Source organism: Salvelinus namaycush, chromosome 1 (genome assembly GCF_016432855.1).
Source record: "Salvelinus namaycush isolate Seneca chromosome 1, SaNama_1.0, whole genome shotgun sequence".
NCBI classification, from domain to species: Eukaryota; Metazoa; Chordata; class Actinopteri; order Salmoniformes; family Salmonidae; genus Salvelinus; species Salvelinus namaycush.
In genome coordinates this window covers 22,540,049-22,561,430 of record NC_052307.1, presented here as the reverse complement: position 1 = coordinate 22,561,430, position 21,382 = coordinate 22,540,049, and the positions used below count along the sequence as shown (strand labels likewise).

General features: G+C 46.2%; 1 protein-coding gene across 1 annotated transcript; it reads left to right on the top strand.

The window, feature by feature from the left end:
* The first annotated feature begins 925 nt into the window (after nt 1–925).
* Nucleotides 926–19,351, top strand: LOC120051026 (transmembrane protein 132C-like). Its single transcript, XM_038997618.1, has 4 exons — nt 926–1,092; nt 13,290–13,563; nt 16,463–16,654; nt 18,164–19,351. The coding sequence occupies exons 1-4, from the start codon at nt 926–928 to the stop codon at nt 19,349–19,351; spliced, it is 1,821 nt and encodes a 606-aa protein (XP_038853546.1).
* Nucleotides 19,352–21,382: the final 2,031 nt, after the last annotated feature.

Genomic DNA, 21,382 nt, shown 5'->3' with positions numbered 1-21,382 from the left:
ATTTCATCTCAATTCATCTCATTGAAGAAGTAAACTGCTAACGGGAGCTAGATAAATAGATCAATTCCCTACTCTGTATGCTTTTAGAAGTGTGTGAGTGTGTGTATGTTTGTGGCTGGGCAGGTGTGTGTGTGTGTGTGGGGGGGGGGGGTTGTGGCAAATTCCCATCTTTGTGTGTTCGATGCACTCCTGTAGCTGCCGGCCACCCCTCTGAAGGTTTGAGGTTTTGAGGCTTTGAGGTTTTGTGTGTATTTGTGGTGCTAACATGGCTACATCATAGGGCTTTAAGAGAGAGAGGCTGGGTGGGGATCAAAGAGTAGTTGCTAGTGAAGGAGCGAGGTCAGCCAGCTAAAGCAATGAGGAGCTGTGAAGCCCTGCTTCTTTCAATGGCATGCAATTAGCCCAGTGATTTCCTCTAAAAGGCCATTTGTGAAACAGATGATTTTGAGTTTGTCATGTTATCAGCGGAGAACTGCCTTCCTCTCTTTAGCTGCCATCTGTTGGTGCTGCATTTAGCCCCTGGGCATATCTAGGTAATCTAGGGGGCTGCATTGCAACCCTCTATCCACACATTCAAAGATTTGCCCCTGCCCTCTTCTCTCCTTTTGTAGTTGGGAATAAATAGAGGGGATGGCAATAAATAATGCGGAGGGACACAACACTTTATCTGGCCTATAGTGCATCTCATTCTGTAAGGGTTGAGATAAAATACATCCTACAGTACAGTACAGTACAGCACAGTTTGGAAAGTGTGTGTGTGTGTGCGTGCCAGCATTGTCCGTTGAGTTGGGTTTGGCTGGTCCTGATGGTGCTGCTTTGTCTGGGTATCTCCTTGTGATACTTACACATGCTTCTCTCCCCCTCCTCTCCTATTCCTGTCCAGGTGTCAGACAGGTGTGACTATGTGTTTGTGAATGGGAAGGAGATGAAGGGCAAGGTGGGGATGATGGTGAACTTCACCTACAGCTACCTGAGTGCTCAGCTGGAGATGAACGTGTGGATCCCACGGCTGCCCCTCCAGATCGAGGTGTCTGACACAGAGCTCAGCCAGATCAAGGGGTGGAGAGTGCCCATCATGGCAAGCAGCCAAAGGTATGTGTCCCTCTTCCCCTTCCATAGAATCACATAGGCTCTTCTTCACCCATGCTGTCCTAGCCAGGTAAGTGGACAGAACATGGGAAATGGGGATGATTGAAAGAGCATGCACAACAGCTCTTATCGTAGACATAAGATACCTTGTTCTGCACTTTGTATGAACACTATTAATATATAAATGCCTGCCATATTTATCTCCAGCCAACATGATTTTCTGGCAGTACAGGATCTTGTTGTGTGCTATTGACAAATATGTCATTTATGTCCAAGTTGACATCAATTTAAAACGTCTTAGATGTTATTAAGTCCCCATATGGGGATGCCAAACAGTCCAATCTGTGTGCTCTCTGTTTCCACTTTCTAAGAGGAGCTGAATTGAAGTGTGAGGTTTCAGACCCCATATTTGCATAGGGAGTGACGTGTCATGTTTTCTGGCCTATCCAGACAAAGAATCAATTCTCTCTTCCACTGAGCGAGTGAGCTCAGCTTGAGAGACAGCAAATGAACGGTGACCGTCTAGACAATCCAGACATTGTGGTTTCATCTCACTGCCATATTCTCAGCTGGATTTAGAGCTCTCAACATGAAAAGAATATTAAATCATTTCATATAATTTAAATAAGAGCACTTTCTCTTGATCACGTGCTTAAAGTTGGAGTTGCAAGGAGTTTGCACACATTTTAATGTTGTCTTTGTACCGCTCAGTGGACGCTTAGGAGAAAATTAGCTGTCAAAGGTTATATGAAATAGTGCCAATATTGTACTGTCACTAAGTATGATCATATTTATTTTACAGTTCTAAGAAATGTGACATTTTATTGTAAGTCGTTTATAATTGGTTTGTTACTATATTTAGAAAGCATTTCAGTCATTTCAAGCCTTATTGCCAAACTTTTGTTGAATAGGAAACAAACATGCTTGAGCTTGTGTCCTCAAAAGTTAGAACACCTCAGCAATTTATTTAAAAAAATACAAGAAAGGTGAGTTCCCGAGCTTTCTAAAGCTATGCAACATTACCAGTTATTGTTTATAGCCATCATAAAAAATGATTATATTTGAGTATGTCTATTTAGGCAGAAATCTAAATGTTGTCCTATCATTCAACTTCAAGTGCAATGTTGTTTTTAGAATTGAATGACCCTGTACCAGTGCCTCTTGCCCCTCTCTATTAACTATATTCTCCTGTGTGTAGTATTGTGTACAGAGGGAGCCCTGATCACACTGACTGTATTGGATTGCCGTCATGGTGGGCTCACACAGGGTAATGAGGGCTGTGTTGTGTTGGACACAACTACCATGGTTGCTTCTGGTTCCTTCTGGCTCACTGCAGAGCCTGACATTATTAGAGCTGTCTGAAGGTCACCCCTCTCTCCCCCCGGGGCCGAGGCCTCGTCTCCAATAGCACCTTACCCACCATTCTGCTGGCCTCACACTCTTTGACACCCATCAATGGAGGGAGCAGACATCAGGTCAACATACTATAATTAGTACTGGACATGTTCACTATTGGACCTGGTTTGAGTCCCCTCTCTCACCTGCCAGCCTGGACATGAAGGCGTCTGGCTCCTTTATAATTAGCTGTTATCTTATTCAACATTTTCACTGACTGAGCTGAGAGGCATATAGTTTGGCTTGTTGTGTTATGTTGTTTTCCCATTGTGTGTTGGTATGCCCCTATCAGCAGGGACAGTCCATTTCTGTTGTCCTTGTTGATGAGTGTGTCTGGTCTGGCATGGAAGCTGACAGACCGCTGGGAGTTTGTTTCCTCCCTGTCCTCCTCTCATCTTTGTTTATCAGGGAATAACAGGCGTAACCTTGCAAAGTAGCGGGGTGACTGGTGACGAGATCGGGCACCGGGCAACCGTCCACAGTCCAAGGAACCCACAGAGCACGGGCCCATTCAGAGCCTCAATACCAAGAGAAGGGACCTGCCTCCGTCAGATAGGCTGCTAAGTGAGCCACAGAGACGAGACAGAGAGAGAGAGACCATTGGGAACCAGATTATGTGTGTCCAGGCCTGGGAGTGGAGTGCTTGCCAGAATGCTAGCTCCACAGTCTTGCATTTGCAGGGTTTGCCTCCCCCTCCCAGCAGCCCCCATCAAAACATGGACAAGATAAGTGTTTACAGGCAGGCACATGAATTAATTCCCCTCGCTCAGGGATACAAGTGTGCTCTCTGTGAGGGATATGCAACATGTCATGATGATTTTCTTCTCATGGCAATGTTTCCTTTGTTCCGGGACTGGGTTGCGTTTGTCAAGGGTTCTTATGTTCTGTTTTAAGAACATCTGCATGTTTCTTATTATGTAAGTGAGTGTATGTTGTCCTCAAATGCTGACCTTGCCAAAACAATGTCACTAACTGTCCTCTTTCGACATTACAATTTGGACACGCTCTCTCCCCCCGGGGGAGAGATGTGTTGGCCAGAGAACTGATCTCTCTGCCTGTCTGCCTGCCTGGCAGCCCTGCTCTGTCTCTCCCATTCTGGTACAGGTGCACTCGCCACGCTCTCTCTCCCCATAGCTTTGCTCGCCTACATCATATGCAGACATCGCTGACTTTTTATTGATCTGCTGTTGGACTATTTGATTAGTGACTCTTAGGGCAATAAACTAACATGTTGCTGTTGTTCATTTTGCTGTTGTCTACCCTTGGCTTTTACAATGTTGGCGATACCTTTAGAGCCCGTTGCACTGTGAATGAGAAAATATATGACTGTTTCTCCCTCGAGTTTTGTGAGAAACCCCACGCTTGCTCCGGAATGCACGTGAGAACTATGCACATTTCTCCGAAACAATATGGGAGAAATCGGACTCTTGCGCTCACATGTCATCATGTTCTCTTGGTACTTAACCATGTCTCTGGATTTTACACTCCTGAATCTCCTGAAATATGTTACGTTAAAGACTCTGGTGACTATGGATTCTCGTTCAAGTGCTGTCTGTAAATCCAAATGTTGTAACCCTCGACCTAGACTTGCCATTATCTTGCCGTTTCTATTGTCTGGAAATATGCAATCTAACCCAGGTACTGACATTCTTACCCCTGCCGAATTAAGTAGTCAGAGTGGCCTGAAGTTTTTGCATATGAATGCAAGAAGTCTTCTGCCGAAGCTTGATTTTGTGGATATATGGATAAAAACTGCCGACCATGATGTATTTATGCTTTCTGAAACCTGGCTCCAAAAATCTATTACAGGCAAAAGTATTGGCATAAATGGTTACAATGTTTTTCGTACAGATCGTAAATCTGAGGGTGGTGTTGCTGTATATGTAAAAGACAAGTTCTCGGTGGTCGTTCTGACTTCTGTTACTAAACCTAAGCAATTTGAATATCTGTCTTTGAACCTAAACCTTGGCTCATCTTTAAATATTGTTGTATCTTGTTGTTATAGACCTCAATCTGCTACTGTTGGCTCTCTGGATTGTACTTTCGAAGTTCGAGTTTGTCCTGATGGGTGATCTGAATCAGGATTGGTTAACATCTAGCTCTGATCAACTCAAAATTATATTCAATACCTATAATCTCACTCAGATTGTCAACAGTATAACTAGGTTGAATATAAAATATCCTCTGAAATCCTCTTGGATTTGATCTTAACCAATACTCCTCATCGTTTTAATGCTTCTGGTATTGTTGCAAATGACATAAGTGATCACTGTGCTATTGCCTGTGTGAGAGATGGTAAAATTCCTAAGAAATCTCCACGTGTCATTACGAAAAGAAACAGGAAGCAGTTTGATATTCAAGGTTTTATACATGATGTATCTAGCATTGAATGGAATAGATCCCTGAGTTGAACTACCCTGTTCTTACTTCCACAATGCATTCCAGGATGTATGCAATAGGCATGCCCCGTTAAAAAAAATCAGGATTAAAGGCAGAGAGAACCCTTGGTTTACTAAGGAATTTACAAAAATCATAAGGGAACAAAATGCTATGTGGGCTAAAGCAATAGGGACTGCTTCGGCAGATTATTGGATGGCTTTTTAATGTCTTCGAAATATGGGTTTGTGTCACGAATCCCGCTTCCTGAGTCTGGGTTTGCCTGTGTGTCTGTCCTGGAGTGTGTTTCAGGTGTCCTGGAACGCACCCTGTCTGGTTGCCGGGCGAATTAGCTCATTGGGAGATTGATTTCAACCGCACCTGTTTCCCGTCAGTAATCTGCACACCTGTCCTGATCATCATCTCTACCCTTCAAAAGCTCTGACCTGACTTCCATTCCCTGCCGGATCGTTAGCCATGAACAGTATGTTGTGCCTGAGTACCAGACTCCAGTTGGATAGAATTTGTTTTGTTGTTTTCATTTACGTATTGCTTGCCTTGAACTTACCTCCGTTTGTTTTGTCTTCAGTTACTCACCTGGATCATTCACTCCATTCCCGCCTGGTTGACAGAGGATTCTGCTACTACATTGGATTCACCTATTTCCTCTCATCTACTCACCACCGCTGCCCGCTACGCCATCTGGATATATCTACCTTTTCACATTTCACTGTAAATAAATACTCACCTTCTTCCTACGCTCCTTGTCCTGGTCTGCTTCTGGGTTCGATCTTGAAAGATCGTGACAGAACGATCCGGCCAGTAATGAACCCAGCGGACCTGGACTCCGTTTGCCATGCCATTACCCTGCAGGAGAAGAAATTGGGACAACACAATACGGCGCTACAGGAGATAGCGAGTTCGATCCAGAATTTATCTGCTAGCTTGACACAAGTCCAGGATCAGCTCAGTTTGCAGGTGATTCATTCACCACCGGTTTCACCCATCTCACCTGCCGTGTCTGAAGCGGTTCCATTTCGTGAACCCAAGGTACCGACGCCTGATAAATATGAAGGGGATTTGGGAAAATGCCGTTCGTTTCTTATGCAGTGTGGGTTAGTGTTTGATCTACAGCCCCATTCTTACGCCACTGACAAGGCTAGGATAGCCTTGGTTATTGAACTGTTGCGTGGAAGAGCTCTGGAATGGGCTTCAGCCGTTTGGGAACGACAGGGAACCTGCACGGCTTCATATCAGGAGTTCACGGGAGAGATGAGGAAGCTTTTTGATCATCCAGTCCGAGGTAAGGACGCAGCTAAACGTTTGTTCTCTCTTCGCCAAGGAGATCGCAGTGTGGCAGATTTTATGATTGAGTTCAGGACATTGGCTGTGGAGAGTGGTTGGAATGAGGAGTCACTACAAGCGGTTTTTTACAAGGGGTTGTCAGATGAACTTAAGGATGAGCTGATTTCTTATCCAGAGCCTAGTGACTTAGACAGCTTGGTCGCTTTATCTATTCGGGTTGATAATAGAGTCCGAGAGAGAAGGAGGGAGAAGCAGTGGGGTCTATCCAATCAATCTGTAACTCGGTTACCATTCGGTTCAGGAGGTGAACCAGGACGTATTGATCGTTATTTTCCACACGGGATTAGTGGAGGAGTCTTGCCACCAGATTCTGAACCAATGCAAGTGGGGCGACACGGGCTAACTAAGGAGGAGCGCCAACGTAGACGTGAGACCAATAGCTCTTTCTACTGTGGTAGATCGGGACATTACAACTCCGCTTGTCCACAGCGCCCGTTAAACTGCCCGGCTCGCTAAATTTGGGAGGAATTTTAGCGAGCCAGTTTCAATCTCTCAAGGATCTTGTCAGACCCCGTTTTCCTGCGACCCTTATGAATAAGGATCAGAGTTTTGACCTGAACGCTTTTATCGATTCAGGTGCCGATGGCAACTTTATGGATGCCGACTTGGTGGAACAGCTGGGGCTTTCCAAGGAGCAATTGCCGGAAGCCATTGAAGCAACCACTCTGAACGGCAGTAGTCTGGCACGGATCACTATGAGGACTGAACCGGTTAAGATGTTGGTGTCGGGAAATCATTCAGAGTTTATCTCTTTCTTCATTTTGTCCTCGCCCCATGTTCCTCTGGTTCTTGGTTACCCCTGGCTGAAGGAACACAATCCCTCGTTTGATTGGGTGACAGGGAAGGTAACTAGTTGGAACATTGAGTGTCATGCTAACTGCCTTAGGACTGCCTGTTCTCCTGCTGTTTCCAGTCAGGTCAGTGACTCTGCTCCTCCTGATTTGTCCCTGGTTCCAGAAACATATCACGAGTTGGGTGAGGTATTCAGTAAACAGAAGGCTCTGTCTCTTCCTCCCCACCGACCTTATGATTGTGCGATTAATCTGTTTCCTGGATCTGCCTTTCCCAAGGGACGGTTATACAGTATCTCTCGACCGGAACGTGAGGCCTTGGAGACCTACATCAAGGAGTCTCTAGCTACAGGTCTCATTCGGCCATCGTCATCACCTTTGGGAGCAGGATTTTTTTTTGTGAGCAAGAAGGATGGTTCTCTTCGACCGTGTATTGATTATCGGGGTTTGAATGAGATTACGGTTAAGAACAAGTATCCCCTGCCCTTGATGAGCTCGGCTTTCGATTCCTTACAGGGTGCTACGGTTTTTACGAAGCTTGATTTACGTAATGCTTATCATTTGGTTCGGATCAAGGAGGGGGACGAGTGGTTGACTGGGTTCAATACTCCGATGGGACATTTTGAGTACCAGGTGATGCCGTTTGGACTGACCAACGCTCCGGCGGTGTTCCAAAGTATGGTGAATGACGTTTTGAGAGATATGATTGGTATTTTTGTGTTCGTTTACCTGGATGATATCCTCATCTTCTCAAAGGAGCTTTCTAGCCACGTTCTGCATGTCAAGCAGGTCCTGCAGCGGTTATTGGAGAACCGTCTGTTCGTGAAGGCGGAGAAGTGTGATTTTCACGCCCATACAACGTCCTTCCTCGGGTACATCATATCCAGGGGAGAGATCAAGATGGACCAAGAGAAGGTTCGGGCGGTTCGGGATTGGGTCCAGCCCGGTACAAGATTGCAGCTCCAGAGATTCCTGGGGTTTGCGAATTTTTATCGGAGGTTTATCCGTGACTACAGCCGGGTGGCTGCACCTTTAACTGCCCTGACGTCTTGCACCAGAAAGTTCTGTTGGACTCCTGAGGCAGACCGAGCATTTCTGGACTTGAAGAGCCGATTCACCAACGCCCCGATTCTCTCTCAACCTGACACTTCCCGTCAGTTCGTTGTGGAAGTGGATGCTTCTGATGTGGGTGTGGGCGCCATCCTGTCCCAGCGTAGCTCCACTGACGGTAAACTCCATCCCTGCGCTTTCTACTCTGGTCGTCTTTCTCCAGCTGAAAGAAACTACGATGTGGGTAACCGGGAGCTTCTCGCTGTGAAGCTTGCCTTGGAGGAGTGGCGGCACTGGTTGGAGGGAGCGGAGCAACCGTTTGTGGTCTGGACTGACCACAAGAATCTGGCTTACGTACAATCGGCTAAACGTCTCAACTCCCGTCAGGCTAGGTGGGCCTTGTTTTTTGGACGTTTCAATTTTTCCCTGACGTTCCGACCTGGGTCTAAGAACGGGAAGGCGGACGCCCTGTCCCGGATGTTCTCTAAGACGGAGGAGAGTGGGGTCAAGACTGAGACGATTCTTCCCCAGAATGTTGTCGTGGGAGCCGTTACATGGAGGATAGAGGAGGATGTGATGGCGGCCCTTCGGACGCAGCCCGGCCCCGGTAACGGTCCACCCGGTCGGTTGTTCGTACCCGAGTCGGTCCGTTCTGCTGTCCTTCAGTGGTCCCACGCCAGCAAGATAGCTTGTCACCCTGGCGTTGCTCGGACTATGGCACTACTGCGCAGATGTTTTTGGTGGCCTGCCATGGGAGAAGATACCCGGAGGTTTGTTGCCGCATGTCCTGTTTGTGCCCAGAACAAGAGTACCAATCGGCCCAGCTCTGGGCTTCTTCACCCCCTACCTATTCCTCGGCGACCTTGGTCGCATCTGGCCCTGGATTTTGTCACGGGATTGCCCCCTTCTGTTGGGAACACGGTCATTCTGACCATTGTGGACAGATTCAGCAAGTTTGCTCATTTTGTTCCTCTCTCCAAGCTTCCATCGGCTACGGAGACGTCCGAGATCCTGGTCAGGGAGGTTTTCAGGGTTCACGGATTGCCCAGTGACATTGTGTCTGACCGTGGTCCTCAGTTTACCTCTGCTGTCTGGAAATCCTTCTGTTTGGCCATTGGAGCTACAGTCAGTCTCACTTCTGGATTTCACCCACAATCTAATGGTCAAGCGGAGAGAGCCAACCAGAAGATGGAGTCCACGCTGCGTTGTCTTGTCTCCTCTGATCCCACCTCTTGGTCATCTCAATTACCCTGGGTTGAGTATGCCCATAATACCCTTCCTTCATCTGCCACTGGGATGTCCCCCTTCCAATGCCTTTACGGATACCAACCTCCTTTGTTTCCTTCTCAGGAGAGGGATCTCTCGGTTCCCTCTGTCCAGACCCATATTCGTCGTTGCCACCGGACCTGGCATCGGGCCAGGAAGGCTCTCCTTAGAGTTTCTGACCGGTATCAGATACAGGCGAACCGTCGCCGTATTCCTGCCCCAGCTTATACGGTTGGAGATAAGGTTTGGTTGGCTACACGGGATCTTCCTCTACGGACGGAGTCAAGGAAGTTGTCACCTAAGTTCATTGGTCCGTTTGTAGTGGAGAGAATCATAAATCCTGTGGTGGTTCGACTCAAGTTGCCTGCAACACTTAGAGTGCATCCCACTTTTCATGTCTCCTGTCTCAAGCCGGTTCACCTCAGTCCTCTGTTGCCTCCTCCTCCTCGTCCTCCTCCTCGGATGATCGGAGGTGGTCCTGTCTACACGGTGCGCCGCATCATGGACTCCAGACGGCGGGGTCGAGGGTACCAGTTTCTAGTGGACTGGGAAGGATATGGTCCAGAGGAGAGGAGTTGGATTCCTCGGCGACAGATTCTGGATGACGACCTGATTCGTGACTTCTACCGCCTCCATCCTGGCGCTCCAGGTAGTCCGCCCGGTGGCGTTCGTCGGAGGGGGGGTACTGTCACGAATCCCGCTTCCTGAGTCTGGGTTTGCCTGTGTGTCTGTCCTGGAGTGTGTTTCAGGTGTCCTGGAACGCACCCTGTCTGGTTGCCGGGCGAATTAGCTCATTGGGAGATTGATTTCAACCGCACCTGTTTCCCGTTAGTAATCTGCACACCTGTCCTGATCATCATCTCTACCCTTCAAAAGCTCTGACCTGACTTCCATTCCCTGCCGGATCGTTAGCCATGAACAGTATGTTGTGCCTGAGTACCAGACTCCAGTTGGATAGAATTTGTTTTGTTGTTTTCATTTACGTATTGCTTGCCTTGAACTTACCTCCGTTTGTTTTGTCTTCAGTTACTCACCTGGATCATTCACTCCATTCCCGCCTGGTTGACAGAGGATTCTGCTACTACATTGGATTCACCTATTTCCTCTCATCTACTCACCACCGCTGCCCGCTACGCCATCTGGATATATCTACCTTTTCACATTTCACTGTAAATAAATACTCACCTTCTTCCTACGCTCCTTGTCCTGGTCTGCTTCTGGGTTCGATCTTGAAAGATCGTGACAGGTTTGGCTATGATCCGTAAATTGAAAGCAGACCACTACCTGAGATCTACTTCAGATAATTTAAATAATCCATCCAAATTCTGGCAAGTAGTGAAAGGTATGGAGTGCAAAAAAGATACACAGCTTCCCAAACAATTGTTGGTCGATACACAGATTGTAACTGAGAGAACTTCCATTCTGAAAGCCTTGAATCAGCATTTTGTTTTTTAGATGCAGGCAGTGTATTTGAAAAGGTCAAAGGTATAATTGAGCCCCCTGTGAATTTACCTGACACCCCTCTGCACTCCTTCACCAGGTTCTCCTTTTCATCCTTCTCTGTTTCAGAAGTGTGTAAAGCCCTCTCTCTTCCCCAATCCCATCCTCACACTGCCCAATCACATCCTCACACGGCCCCAAGCACATCCTCACACTGTCCCAATCACATCCCCACTCTGCTCCAATCACATCCTCATACTGCCCCAATCAAATCCCCCCACTCTGCCCCAATCAAATCCCCCCACTCTGCCTCAATCACATCTTCACACTGCCTCAATCACATCCTCACACTGCCTCAATCACATCCTCACACTGCCCAATCACATCCTCACACTGCCCCAATCACATCCTCACACTGCCCCAATCACATCCTCACACTGCCCCAATCACATCCTCACACTGCCTCAATCACATCCTCACACTGCCTCAATCACATCCTCACACTGCCCAATCACATCCTCACACTGTCCCAATCACATCCTCACACTGCCCCAATCACATCCTCACTCTCTGCCCATACTCTGACTAATCCTCAAGACTGGAAGACCCTCACTGTAGAGAGTATGAGTGGATGAAATTACAGTAATCTGTCAATAAATAAGATAAGCTGAACCATAACCACAGTTAAATTGGAAATGTCACGCTACAGTGTAAAAAAAGGCAGACAGGCTTTTGCAGTTCTTTATTCACTTTCCTTTTTGTATTATTTCTTACTGAAGACTAATTCCTTGATTTGAGTGCTTGTGAAATAACCCTCATCCTGAAATCCCTCTTATCTTGTCAGTGGAAGTCCTGTGCCTTAACTCTACTACCAAAGGCTGATCTCTAACACTCTTAGCTAGCGTCTTCATTGCCAGACCCTATTCTGCCACACATGGAGGGATACTTATTAAGGGTGTTGGAGAGGGAAATGGAGACAATGAGAGAGGATAATCACAAGAATAACATTTCAAGTGAATAACTTCACTCTTTTCTCTCCCATCATGATATCAAACCTTGTGTGTGTGTGCATGTGTGTTTGCGTGCATGTGTGTGTCCGTGCATGTGTGTGTGTGTTTATGGCCAGACATGAGGTGATTAGGTGATGAGGCAGCAGGACAGGCGAAGCCCTGTGATTATTACACTGTTGACGAATCACATTCTTGCTGTGAGATGTTACCCCACTCTTCCACCAAGGCACCTGCAAGTTCCTGGATATTTCTGGGGGGAATGGCCCTAGCCCTCACCCTCCGATCCAACAGGTCCCAGACGTGCTCAATGGGATTGAGATCCGGGCTCTTCGCTGGCCATGGCAGAACACTGACATTCCTGTCTTGCAGGAAATCACGCACAGAACGAGCAGTATGGCTGGTGGCATTGTCATGCTGGAGGGTCATGTGAGGATGAGCCTGCAGGAAGGGTACCACATCAGGGAGGAGGATGTCTTCCCTGTAATGCACAGGGTTGAGATTGCCTGCAATGACAACAAGCTCAGTCCGATGATGCTGTGACACACCGCCCCAGACCATGACGGACCCTCCACCTCCAAATCGATCCCGCTCCAGAGTACAGGCCTCGGTGTAATGCTCATTCCTTCGGCGATAAACGCGGATCCGACCATCACCCCTGGTGAGACAAAACCGTGACTCGTCAGTGAAGAGCACCTTTTGCCAGTCCTGTCTGGTCCAGCGACGGTGGGTTTGTGCCCACAGGCTACGTTGTTGCTGGTGATGTCTGGTGAGGTCAGCTGTCCGTCCTGTCTCCCTGTAGTGCTGTCTTAGGCGTCTCACAGTACGGGCATTGCAATTTATTTCCCTAGTCACATCTGCAGTCTTCATGCCTCCTTGCAGCATGCCTAAGGCACGTTCACGCAGATGAGCAGGGACCCTGGGTATCTTTCTTTTGGTGTTTTTCAGAGTCAGTAGAAAGGCCTCTTTAGTGTCCTAAGTTTTCATAACTGTGACTTTAATTGCCTCCCGTCTGTAATTAACAACCATTCCACAGGTGCATGTTCATTGACTGTTTATGGTTCATTGAACAAGCATGGGAAACAGTGTTTAAACCCTTTACAATGAAAATCTGTGAAGTTATTTAGATTTTTCCTAATTATCTTTGAAAGACAGGGTCCTGAAAAAGTTACATTTCTTTTTTTGCTGAGTTTATTTATCTCACTAGAAGTGTTCTGTGTATCTATGACATACAATTACTTGTTTAAAGCAACTTTACAGGTGAATTCCACGAAAGCAACATTGTAAACTTGTAAGCCTTGTTTTCACATTGCAATAAATATTCTCATTGAGACACAGTCCATTCTTTGAGAAGATGACTGGTTGCCTATAGCAACTTGAACAGGATTTGCTGTCAGTGGGTGGGTGTTAGATGTTCATGTTACACTTAGTATGTTCATCTTAGACATGTCCAGTGTTGGGGTTAGTTTAGGCTTTCATGTTATAAGACTGCCTCTGTTTGTGATGGCAGGTCTGCGCGGGACAGTGATGATGAGGATGATGAAGACCGGAGAGGGAGGAGCTGCACATTACAGTACCAGAATGCCATGGTTCGAGTTTTGACACACTTTGTGGCCGAATCCACCAACCCACGTGGTCAGCCTGCCTTCATGCTAGGAAGTGATTGGCAGGTGGACATCACTGGGCTGGTGTGGGACTTCCTGAAGGTGGAGAACCCCCAGATAGCTAAGCTACAGGACAGACGTATACTGGTGGGACTGGACATGGGGATGACCACCATCCAGGTACGCTGTATATCTGTGCATGTGTGTTATAATCAGCAGTTTCCATTCAATGGCCGAGCAAGTGAGTTAGGAATGAGGGGGGGTGGAAGGAATTTGAAATATAACCATAAAACATCCCTGTTTTAATAATAGGGCTGAAAAATACCTTATAACAGTCATCTTAAGTCAGTTATAAGTTATAACAATGGGATGGGAGGAGATAATATCTATATATTTGTTTCACCAACATTTTCCTTATCACCTTGTACAGTCAGCCAGGCAGGTTGTTATCAATGGTCCTATGTCCCCAGCTTTAGGCTGTGGTGACAGTAAATGGGGCCTCACCCTGGTGCAGAAAGGATGGATGTCATCTCTCACTAGCAGGGCCCCTTCATTTGTCAGCCTCCGCTGGCTAACTGGATAAATAGCAGTCAGTTAATGACGTCTGTGTGAGACTGATCAGCAGCCTGACAGTGTGGACTCATCCATCTGTCTGCAGGCAGACGTGCCTTCATCTCCACACTCATCCATACACGTCCCCTGGCTCCCGCCTCCCGTTAGGCTTGGCACAGAGGAAAACACCCTCCAGCCCAACAGTGGAAAACAGCACGAGATGAGACAAAACTGTGAATAACTTTCTGTTTGTCTGTCACACCGACTACCTCACAGAGAGCTGGTAATGGGTTTCTGTGAAAGATCTCATTTATTTTCAAAATGACATTAATGAAATTAGATTTGCACTAATTAGATTACCAGGAAAATTCCATTAACAGCTGAAATTAGCACTTGATTGGTCCTTGCCTACCTCCGTGTGAATGATGGTGGTTTTCTGTCCACATCAACATTTGATGAACGTTTTATGAACAAACACCTAACAGTGAATACTGGAAGGGCTTGTTCAGGTCACCCCAATTACTGACAAATAACTAAATCTATATACTCATCATTGTAATTGGAAGCCAGCATAATGTTGGAAGGCATCAAGGTCAGAGCTGAGAATCACTGCAGGATTTACAGAGCATCCTAAAATAATGTAATAACAGGCTCCCTACCTAAACAAGGTAATGTGGTTGCGTGACAACAGTGAAGGTGATGTTTGATGTCCACTCAGCCAAGAGCACATGAATATGAATGAGTGTGTGGCATTATACTCTGGGGTATACCAGCCTTTTATATACAGTGCATTCGGAAAGTGTTCAGACTCCTTGACTTTTTCCACATTTTGTTATGTTACAGCCTTATTGTTAAAAAAAAAAACTCATCAATCTCACACAATAATCCATAATGACAAAGCAAAAACAGGTTTTTAGAAATGTTTGCAAATGTATAAAATACAAAAAACTGAAATATCACATTTACATAAGTATTCAGACCCTTTACTCAGTACTTTGTTGAAGCACCTTTGGCAGCGATTACAGCCTTGAGTCTTGTTGGGTATGACGCTACAAGCTTGGCACACCTGTATTTGAGGAGTTTCTGCATATCCTCTCAAGCGCTGTCTGGTTGGATGGAGAGCATTGCTGCACCGCTATCTTCAGGTCTCTCCAGAGATGTTCGATCAAGTCCTGGCTGGACCACTCAAGGACATTTAGAGACTTGTCCCGAAGCCACACCTGCATTGTCTTGGCTGTGTGCTTAGGGTCGTTGTCCTGTTAGATGGTGAACCTTCACCCCCAGTCTGAGGTCCTGAGCGCTCTGGAGCAGGTTTTCATCAAGGATCTCTATGTACTTTGCTCCGTTTATCTTTCCCTCGATCCTGGGTAGTCTCCCAGTCCCTGCCGCTGAAAAACATCCCCAAAGCATGATGCTGCCACCACCATGCTTCACCGTAGGGATATGCCAGGTTTTCTCCAGACGTGACGTTTGGCATTCAGGCCAAAGAGTTCAATCTTGGTTTCATCAGACCAGAGAATTTGACCAGAGAACTTGTCCTTTAGGTGCCTTTTGGCAAACTCCAAGCGGGCTGTCATGAGCCTTTTACTGAGGAGTGGCTTCCGTCTGGCCACTCTAAAATAAAGGCATGATGGTGGAGTGCTGCAGAGATGGTTGTCCTTCTGGAAGGTTCTCCCATCTCCAAAGAGGAACTCTGGAGCTCTGACAGAGTGACCATCGTGTTCTTGGTCACCTCCCTGACGAAGCCTCTTCTCCCCCGATTGCTCAGTTTGGTCAAGTGGCCAGCTCTATCTTGGTGGTTCCAAACTTCTTCCATTTAATAATGATGAAGGCCACTGTGTTCTTGGGGACCTTCAATGCTGCAGACATTTTTTGGTACCCTTCCCCAGATCTGTGCCTCGACACAATCCTGTCTCTGAGCACTACGAACAATTCCTTCAACCTCATGGCTTGGTTTTTGCTCTGACATGCACTGTCAACTGTGGGACCTTACATAGACAGGTGTGTGCCTTTCCAAATCATGTCCAATCAATTGAATTTACCACAGGTAGACTATAAACAAGTTCTTGAAAGTTATCAAGGATGATCAATGGAAACAGGAGCTCAATTTCAAGTGTCATAGGAAAGGGTCTGAATACATATGTAAATAAGGTATTTCTGTTTTTTATTTTTAATACATTTGCAAAAAGTTCTAAAAACCTGTTTTCACTTTGTCATTATGGGTTATTGTGTGTAGATTGATGCAATAAAAAAGAATTTTTTTTTTAGAATAAGGCTGTCACGTAACAAAATGTGGAAAAGGGGAAGAGGTCTGAATACTTTCTGAATGAACTGTATCTAATGAAATGTGTTGAAAGACCAGCTCACCTCACATCCCCTGTATATCAAAATAGTTCAGGTTTGATGATGTTTGGGTAAATAATTTGTCCTCACAAGTAACTTGTTTCTTTCAAAGAGAATACTTTTCATGTCCCGCCCATAATCTGGATCCCAATGGTCTCTCTCTCGCTCATGTGTACTGGCCCAGGTGCTGTCCCCCCTGTCTGACTCCATCCTGGCAGAGAAGACTGTGACGGTGGTGGATGACAAAGTGACCATCACAGAACTGGGGGTGCAGCTGGTCACCGGCCTGGCTCTGTCCCTGCAGCTCAGCCCAGGAAGCAACAGGGCCATCCTCGCCACGGCAACCACACAGGAAGTGTTGCAGAGCCCCAAACAGGTCTGTTCAACATTCTGTATATCTTCAGAAACTACTGTCCTACTTGGTTAGCAGTCCCTTTGAGTAAGAGAGGGATTTTACCACGGTGATGCAACAGTGACAATGTTAATTACTGTAGTTTATTTCATGTGAGCCATGACTGTTTTCATCCCATTTTACACAATTGCAGTCCTTTAATGTAAACATTTAGTAAGTACTGCAAACTGTGTGTGTGTGTGTGTGCGCGCGGTTGGTTGTGTGTATTTATTTGTTCCACTGCATTCCTAACCCTCTTAATTCCAACTCTTGAAAGGCAGCGTGACAGAATGTGTTTCCTTAGGCATCTAACAGAAAGGGAAGCTTCATCTCAGAGCGTGTAAAAGCAACACTGCCCTAGCTGTCCTATCGTCTTTCGCCTCCCTTTCTCCCTCGCTCTCCTTCTCTCGTGACCTCTTTGATCTGTCCATCAGCTCGCCAACACACCCTCCATCTTTCTCTTTCTAGTGAGGGATAGAATGGAGGACAGGCTAGTTTTATCAGTCCAATCTCTGTAGGGAGGATGTCCGTGCGGAGATAAGCGGCCACTAATTCCCTTGCGGATCTGTAATTAGAGAGCAATGGCGGACTACTGAAGGGATCTCCACCCCTGCTCCCGGGGATTTGTCCTGTGGCCAAGATGCTTGTATGTGTTAAATCCCATTTGCATGAACTGTCTTTAATGTGACTGACTGTTCTTTTCCCTATCTTTTATTCTGTGTGCCCTCGGCTCTCAGAGCACAGCAGCTGAGTTAGCGAAACAGTGGGTCTTAGTGAGCTATCCTCTACCTCCCCATTCCTACTATTATAGTATATGAGTCTGTATGACTCCCAATGGTGTAGGCCTACATCTCTAAAAGTAGTACCAGAAATAGTACATTTTGTTGTTTCTTTACATTCTGATCTTTTGAACCTTGTCCTGTTGAAGTGTTGAGTAGTCAGGCATCTTTGCTTTCTTGTTCCTCATGGAAATGGTTTAATTTGTTTTATTTTGCCTTTTTTTAAACCTTTATTTAACTAGGCAAGTCAGTTAAGAACAAATTCTTAATGTCAATGACAGCCTAGGAACAGTGGGTTAACTGCCTTGTTCAGGGGCAGAAAGACAGATTTTTTACCTTATCAGCTCGGGGATTCAATCTTTCAACCTTTCAGTTAATAGTCCAACACTCTAACCACTAGGCTACCTGCCCAACAATTACTCTACAAGGTGCTGTATACAATTAGCTTGCCTAATGAAATAATAGCGCAGGAAAAATGCAGAAATTGTAAATTAATTTTAAATCTGTATTTTTGAAGCCTTCATTATTCTCTACTTATGTTGAGGTTGCTGTAGCTCTTCAAAATGTGATAATGTGACCTGTGTGAGGTCACTGTCAGTGTTATATTAGAAAAAAAAATATTTTTTTGTTGCTCTTGTTCATTGTAAGTAGTCATGTCTGTGTTTGGTTCTGTGTGTGTTACCTACTCACTGTGTGTATGTGTGTGTTTGTCCAGGAGGCCCTGATCAGCGCGTGGCTGCAGTTCAGTGATGGCTCCATGGCTCCTCTGGACATGTACAACCCAGACTACTTTGTCCTGACGGCCACGTCTCTGGATGAGGAGGTGGTGACGGTGCAGCAGGACCCCTCCTGGAAGTGGCCTGTGATCGTAACCGAGTCAGAGGGCCAGGGCCTGCTGGTCAGGGTGGAGATGACTGTCTGTGAGCTCTGCCAGAAGTTCAAGCGCCGCAGCGTGCTGGCTGCAGGGAACTGCAACGTCAGGGTGAAGTTTGGCCAGAGCGACAGCGGCACCTCCAGAGGCAGTGACTACGGTCCGGAGGGCGAGGAGCTAGAAAACAGGGCCAGCGACCGCAGACAGCAGTCCCCCTCCCAGGACAGGACTGGTCTGGACGGCCACTACTACGGCAGCTCCATCTCTGACATGGACAACGGGGTCATGAGGAGGGTCACCACCACCACGAGTACCATCGTCAGGAGGCCCAATGGAGACAAGCTGTCAGACGATGGGAACCAGGTCCAGAACATGCCAGACTTCTCTGAATTCCCTGCTCATGTGGACCTCCCTCGCAGCCGCAACATGGACGATGATCTGATCCAGACAGTCCGGGGCCTCACTGACCTGGAGATTGGCATGTACGCCCTGCTGGGGGTCTTCTGCCTGGCCATCCTGGTCTTCCTCATCAACTGCATCTCCTACACCCTCAAGTATCGCCACAAGGAGATGTCCATCGAGGGCCAGGAGAGCATGAACCATGCCCATGACTGGGTGTGGCTGGGGAATGAGGCGGAGCTGCTGGAGAGTCAAGTTAGTCTGTCCCCCCAGCAGGACGAGCTCACCTCCATGGTGGACTGCACCGCAGGGTTGGAAGAGGGCAGTCACCTGCTCAACGGGGCTTCTGTCCATAAGAACGTGCAGGGCCAGGTGCACCGGGCAGCAGACACGGGGGGCTGCACAGCCAAGGATAGCAAAGGAGACTCGCCGACCACAAAGAGGAAGCGTGTGAAGTTCACCACGTTCACTACCATCCTGCCAGACAATGGTTGCCCCAATGTCAGCACACTGAGCATGGGCCACAGCCAGGACATTAAGTGGGTGTGTCAAGACGTAGAGCTAGGGGACTCCAAGGAGCCCTGGAACTACATGGAGAGGTTAAATGACAGTGCTTTAAAAGAGGTGGCGTAGTCTGTGTGCTCAGTGCACTTATAGCGAACTCACCCTTATGCCTTTCACAGTGAAGTTGGCCTGGACAGCACCTAATGCTAAACCCAGAGGAGGTTGAAATCTGGAAAATTAATTTAAGGGGACAAAATAGTAATGATACACAACACGGATTAATGGCAAATCATTAACTTGAAAGAAATTAGGATGTCTGTTTATTTTTGGATAATTTGTTTCTCTCTTAATATCTTCCTACCTTTTTATCATTATTTCATTATGGTTATTTTGTAGGTAGACTTAAACCATGTTCCCAGACTAGCTCTGCATTACTGACAAAACTATGAAATGTTACGCAGATGATATGTAGATTTAAGAATGTAATATGAATAAATATTTAAGATGTATATAAAGTACTCATTGAAAGGTTTTGGAAGTTTTGTAGCATTTTGAATATTGATTTCCTATTCCATGTCGTTTTTTTATTTCTTTCTTTTTTTATAAGTGTCTGGTCTCCCAGAATAGACCAGAGTTAGTCTTCAGAACATCCTGCATGTGGTTTGAAATAAAGGCACAAATTGTAGGTTCATCCTCATCTTTCCCAGAAGACACAGAGAAACGGTTATGTATATACTGAACAGTCCTCCTACAAGCCATTGTATTGTTGCTCTGTATATTGTATTTTCATATCTATCATCATTTAAAGAATATTCAACAATGTAGAGTATGCGTGTCCACTTCTATCCACCAACCACATGGAAATACATTAAACACGCCCACACTAATTTCTCTTTGCTGCCCACTATCTTCAATGACTGGAGATTAGTGCTTTTCCAAGTTATGTCTTCATATAAGCCACACAGTATAGTTAATATGGTGTAGGAGTTGTAATCGACTACAGTAATTACCAGTAATGGAATCATTTCACAAAGGCTACATTTCCTTGGTGAAGAAAACGATTTACCCATTAGGCAACTGTAAGTAATTTGCTGCTCTTCTATTCTCAGAATTTAGCCAAACATACTTAACTCAACTGTATATTAGACCAATCCATTAAGCTTGGGAGCACAACAGCTAGATTTGGATAAAGGATGAAGATGTCACCAATTATTCTACCAGCAACTATTAGAGTGATTCTCTACAATAACATGACGCCTACCTCATGAATACTGATTGTACTACATGTCAATGTGACATTTCCTCTACAACCCCTCACATTCAAATGCCAATTATGGTCAAATGAACCCGTCTCTGAGCCTGCAGAAACGCTCGGTGAGGACAAAGTGGAATAGGATTTCTTTTGAAATGAAAAATTCCCATCATCAACCTTAATAAATAGGCGAAGCCTTCTACTGTACACGGGAAAGAGGATGGGGAAACATTTCCGCTGGAGTTACTTCAAATATGAGTCATTTAGCTAACCAGCACAGCCATAATATCAACTTGACATCAATAATCAATATAACTTTTGTTACAATATCTACTGCTAGGGAGTAGACACTAGACAGACAGACAGACAGAGACAGACAGTGAGCAAACACTCCTCTAAAGTAAACAGCTGAGCCAGCAAATTACAGCAATATCCTTTCCACTGCTGAGTTAAACTAGCTGTTGTCTACAAGGCCCGTTGAATAGTGCTCTCCTGAAAGCTCCTGTGCACTGATAGGGACCCTCCTCATTCCTTTATTCATTTAGTTCAAGTAGCTTGTCTACATGATTCCCTGCTGCTCCTGCGGTTCCTCTATTGATCTTATGCTCTATGGTGAATGAAAACCTCCCTTCTATATCTGTTTCTCTCTTCCTCCTTCTGTCTTTCCCTCTGTCTCCTCTGCTTCTTTGTCTCTGTTTCTCCCCTGTCCTGATGAATGATTATTTATTTTTCTCTGCTCTTTTTCTTCCCCTGTGTGATTTGACCTGTGCTGTGGCTCTATCAGTGGAGTGGAGGGGGATTGATGTGGGGGCTGTGTGCAGTGCAGTGCAGTGCGCTGGGACTGTGAACGCTGTGCACTGTGGACTGTGAAGGGCGCAGAAAGCCAGCTAGGCTTTGGAGGAATTTAA

What these genes read in the sequence shown, in the direction of transcription:
- LOC120051026 (XM_038997618.1), top strand. Translation starts at nt 926, where the DNA reads ATGAAGGGCAAGGTGGGGATGATGGTGAACTTCACCTACAGCTACCTG. An exon ending in ATCATGGCAAGCAGCCAAAG is followed by an intron (nt 1,093 to 13,289) that starts GTATGTGTCCCT and finishes TTGTGATGGCAG; the next exon opens with GTCTGCGCGGGACAGTGATG. An exon ending in TGTTGCAGAGCCCCAAACAG is followed by an intron (nt 16,655 to 18,163) that starts GTCTGTTCAACA and finishes GTGTTTGTCCAG; the next exon opens with GAGGCCCTGATCAGCGCGTG.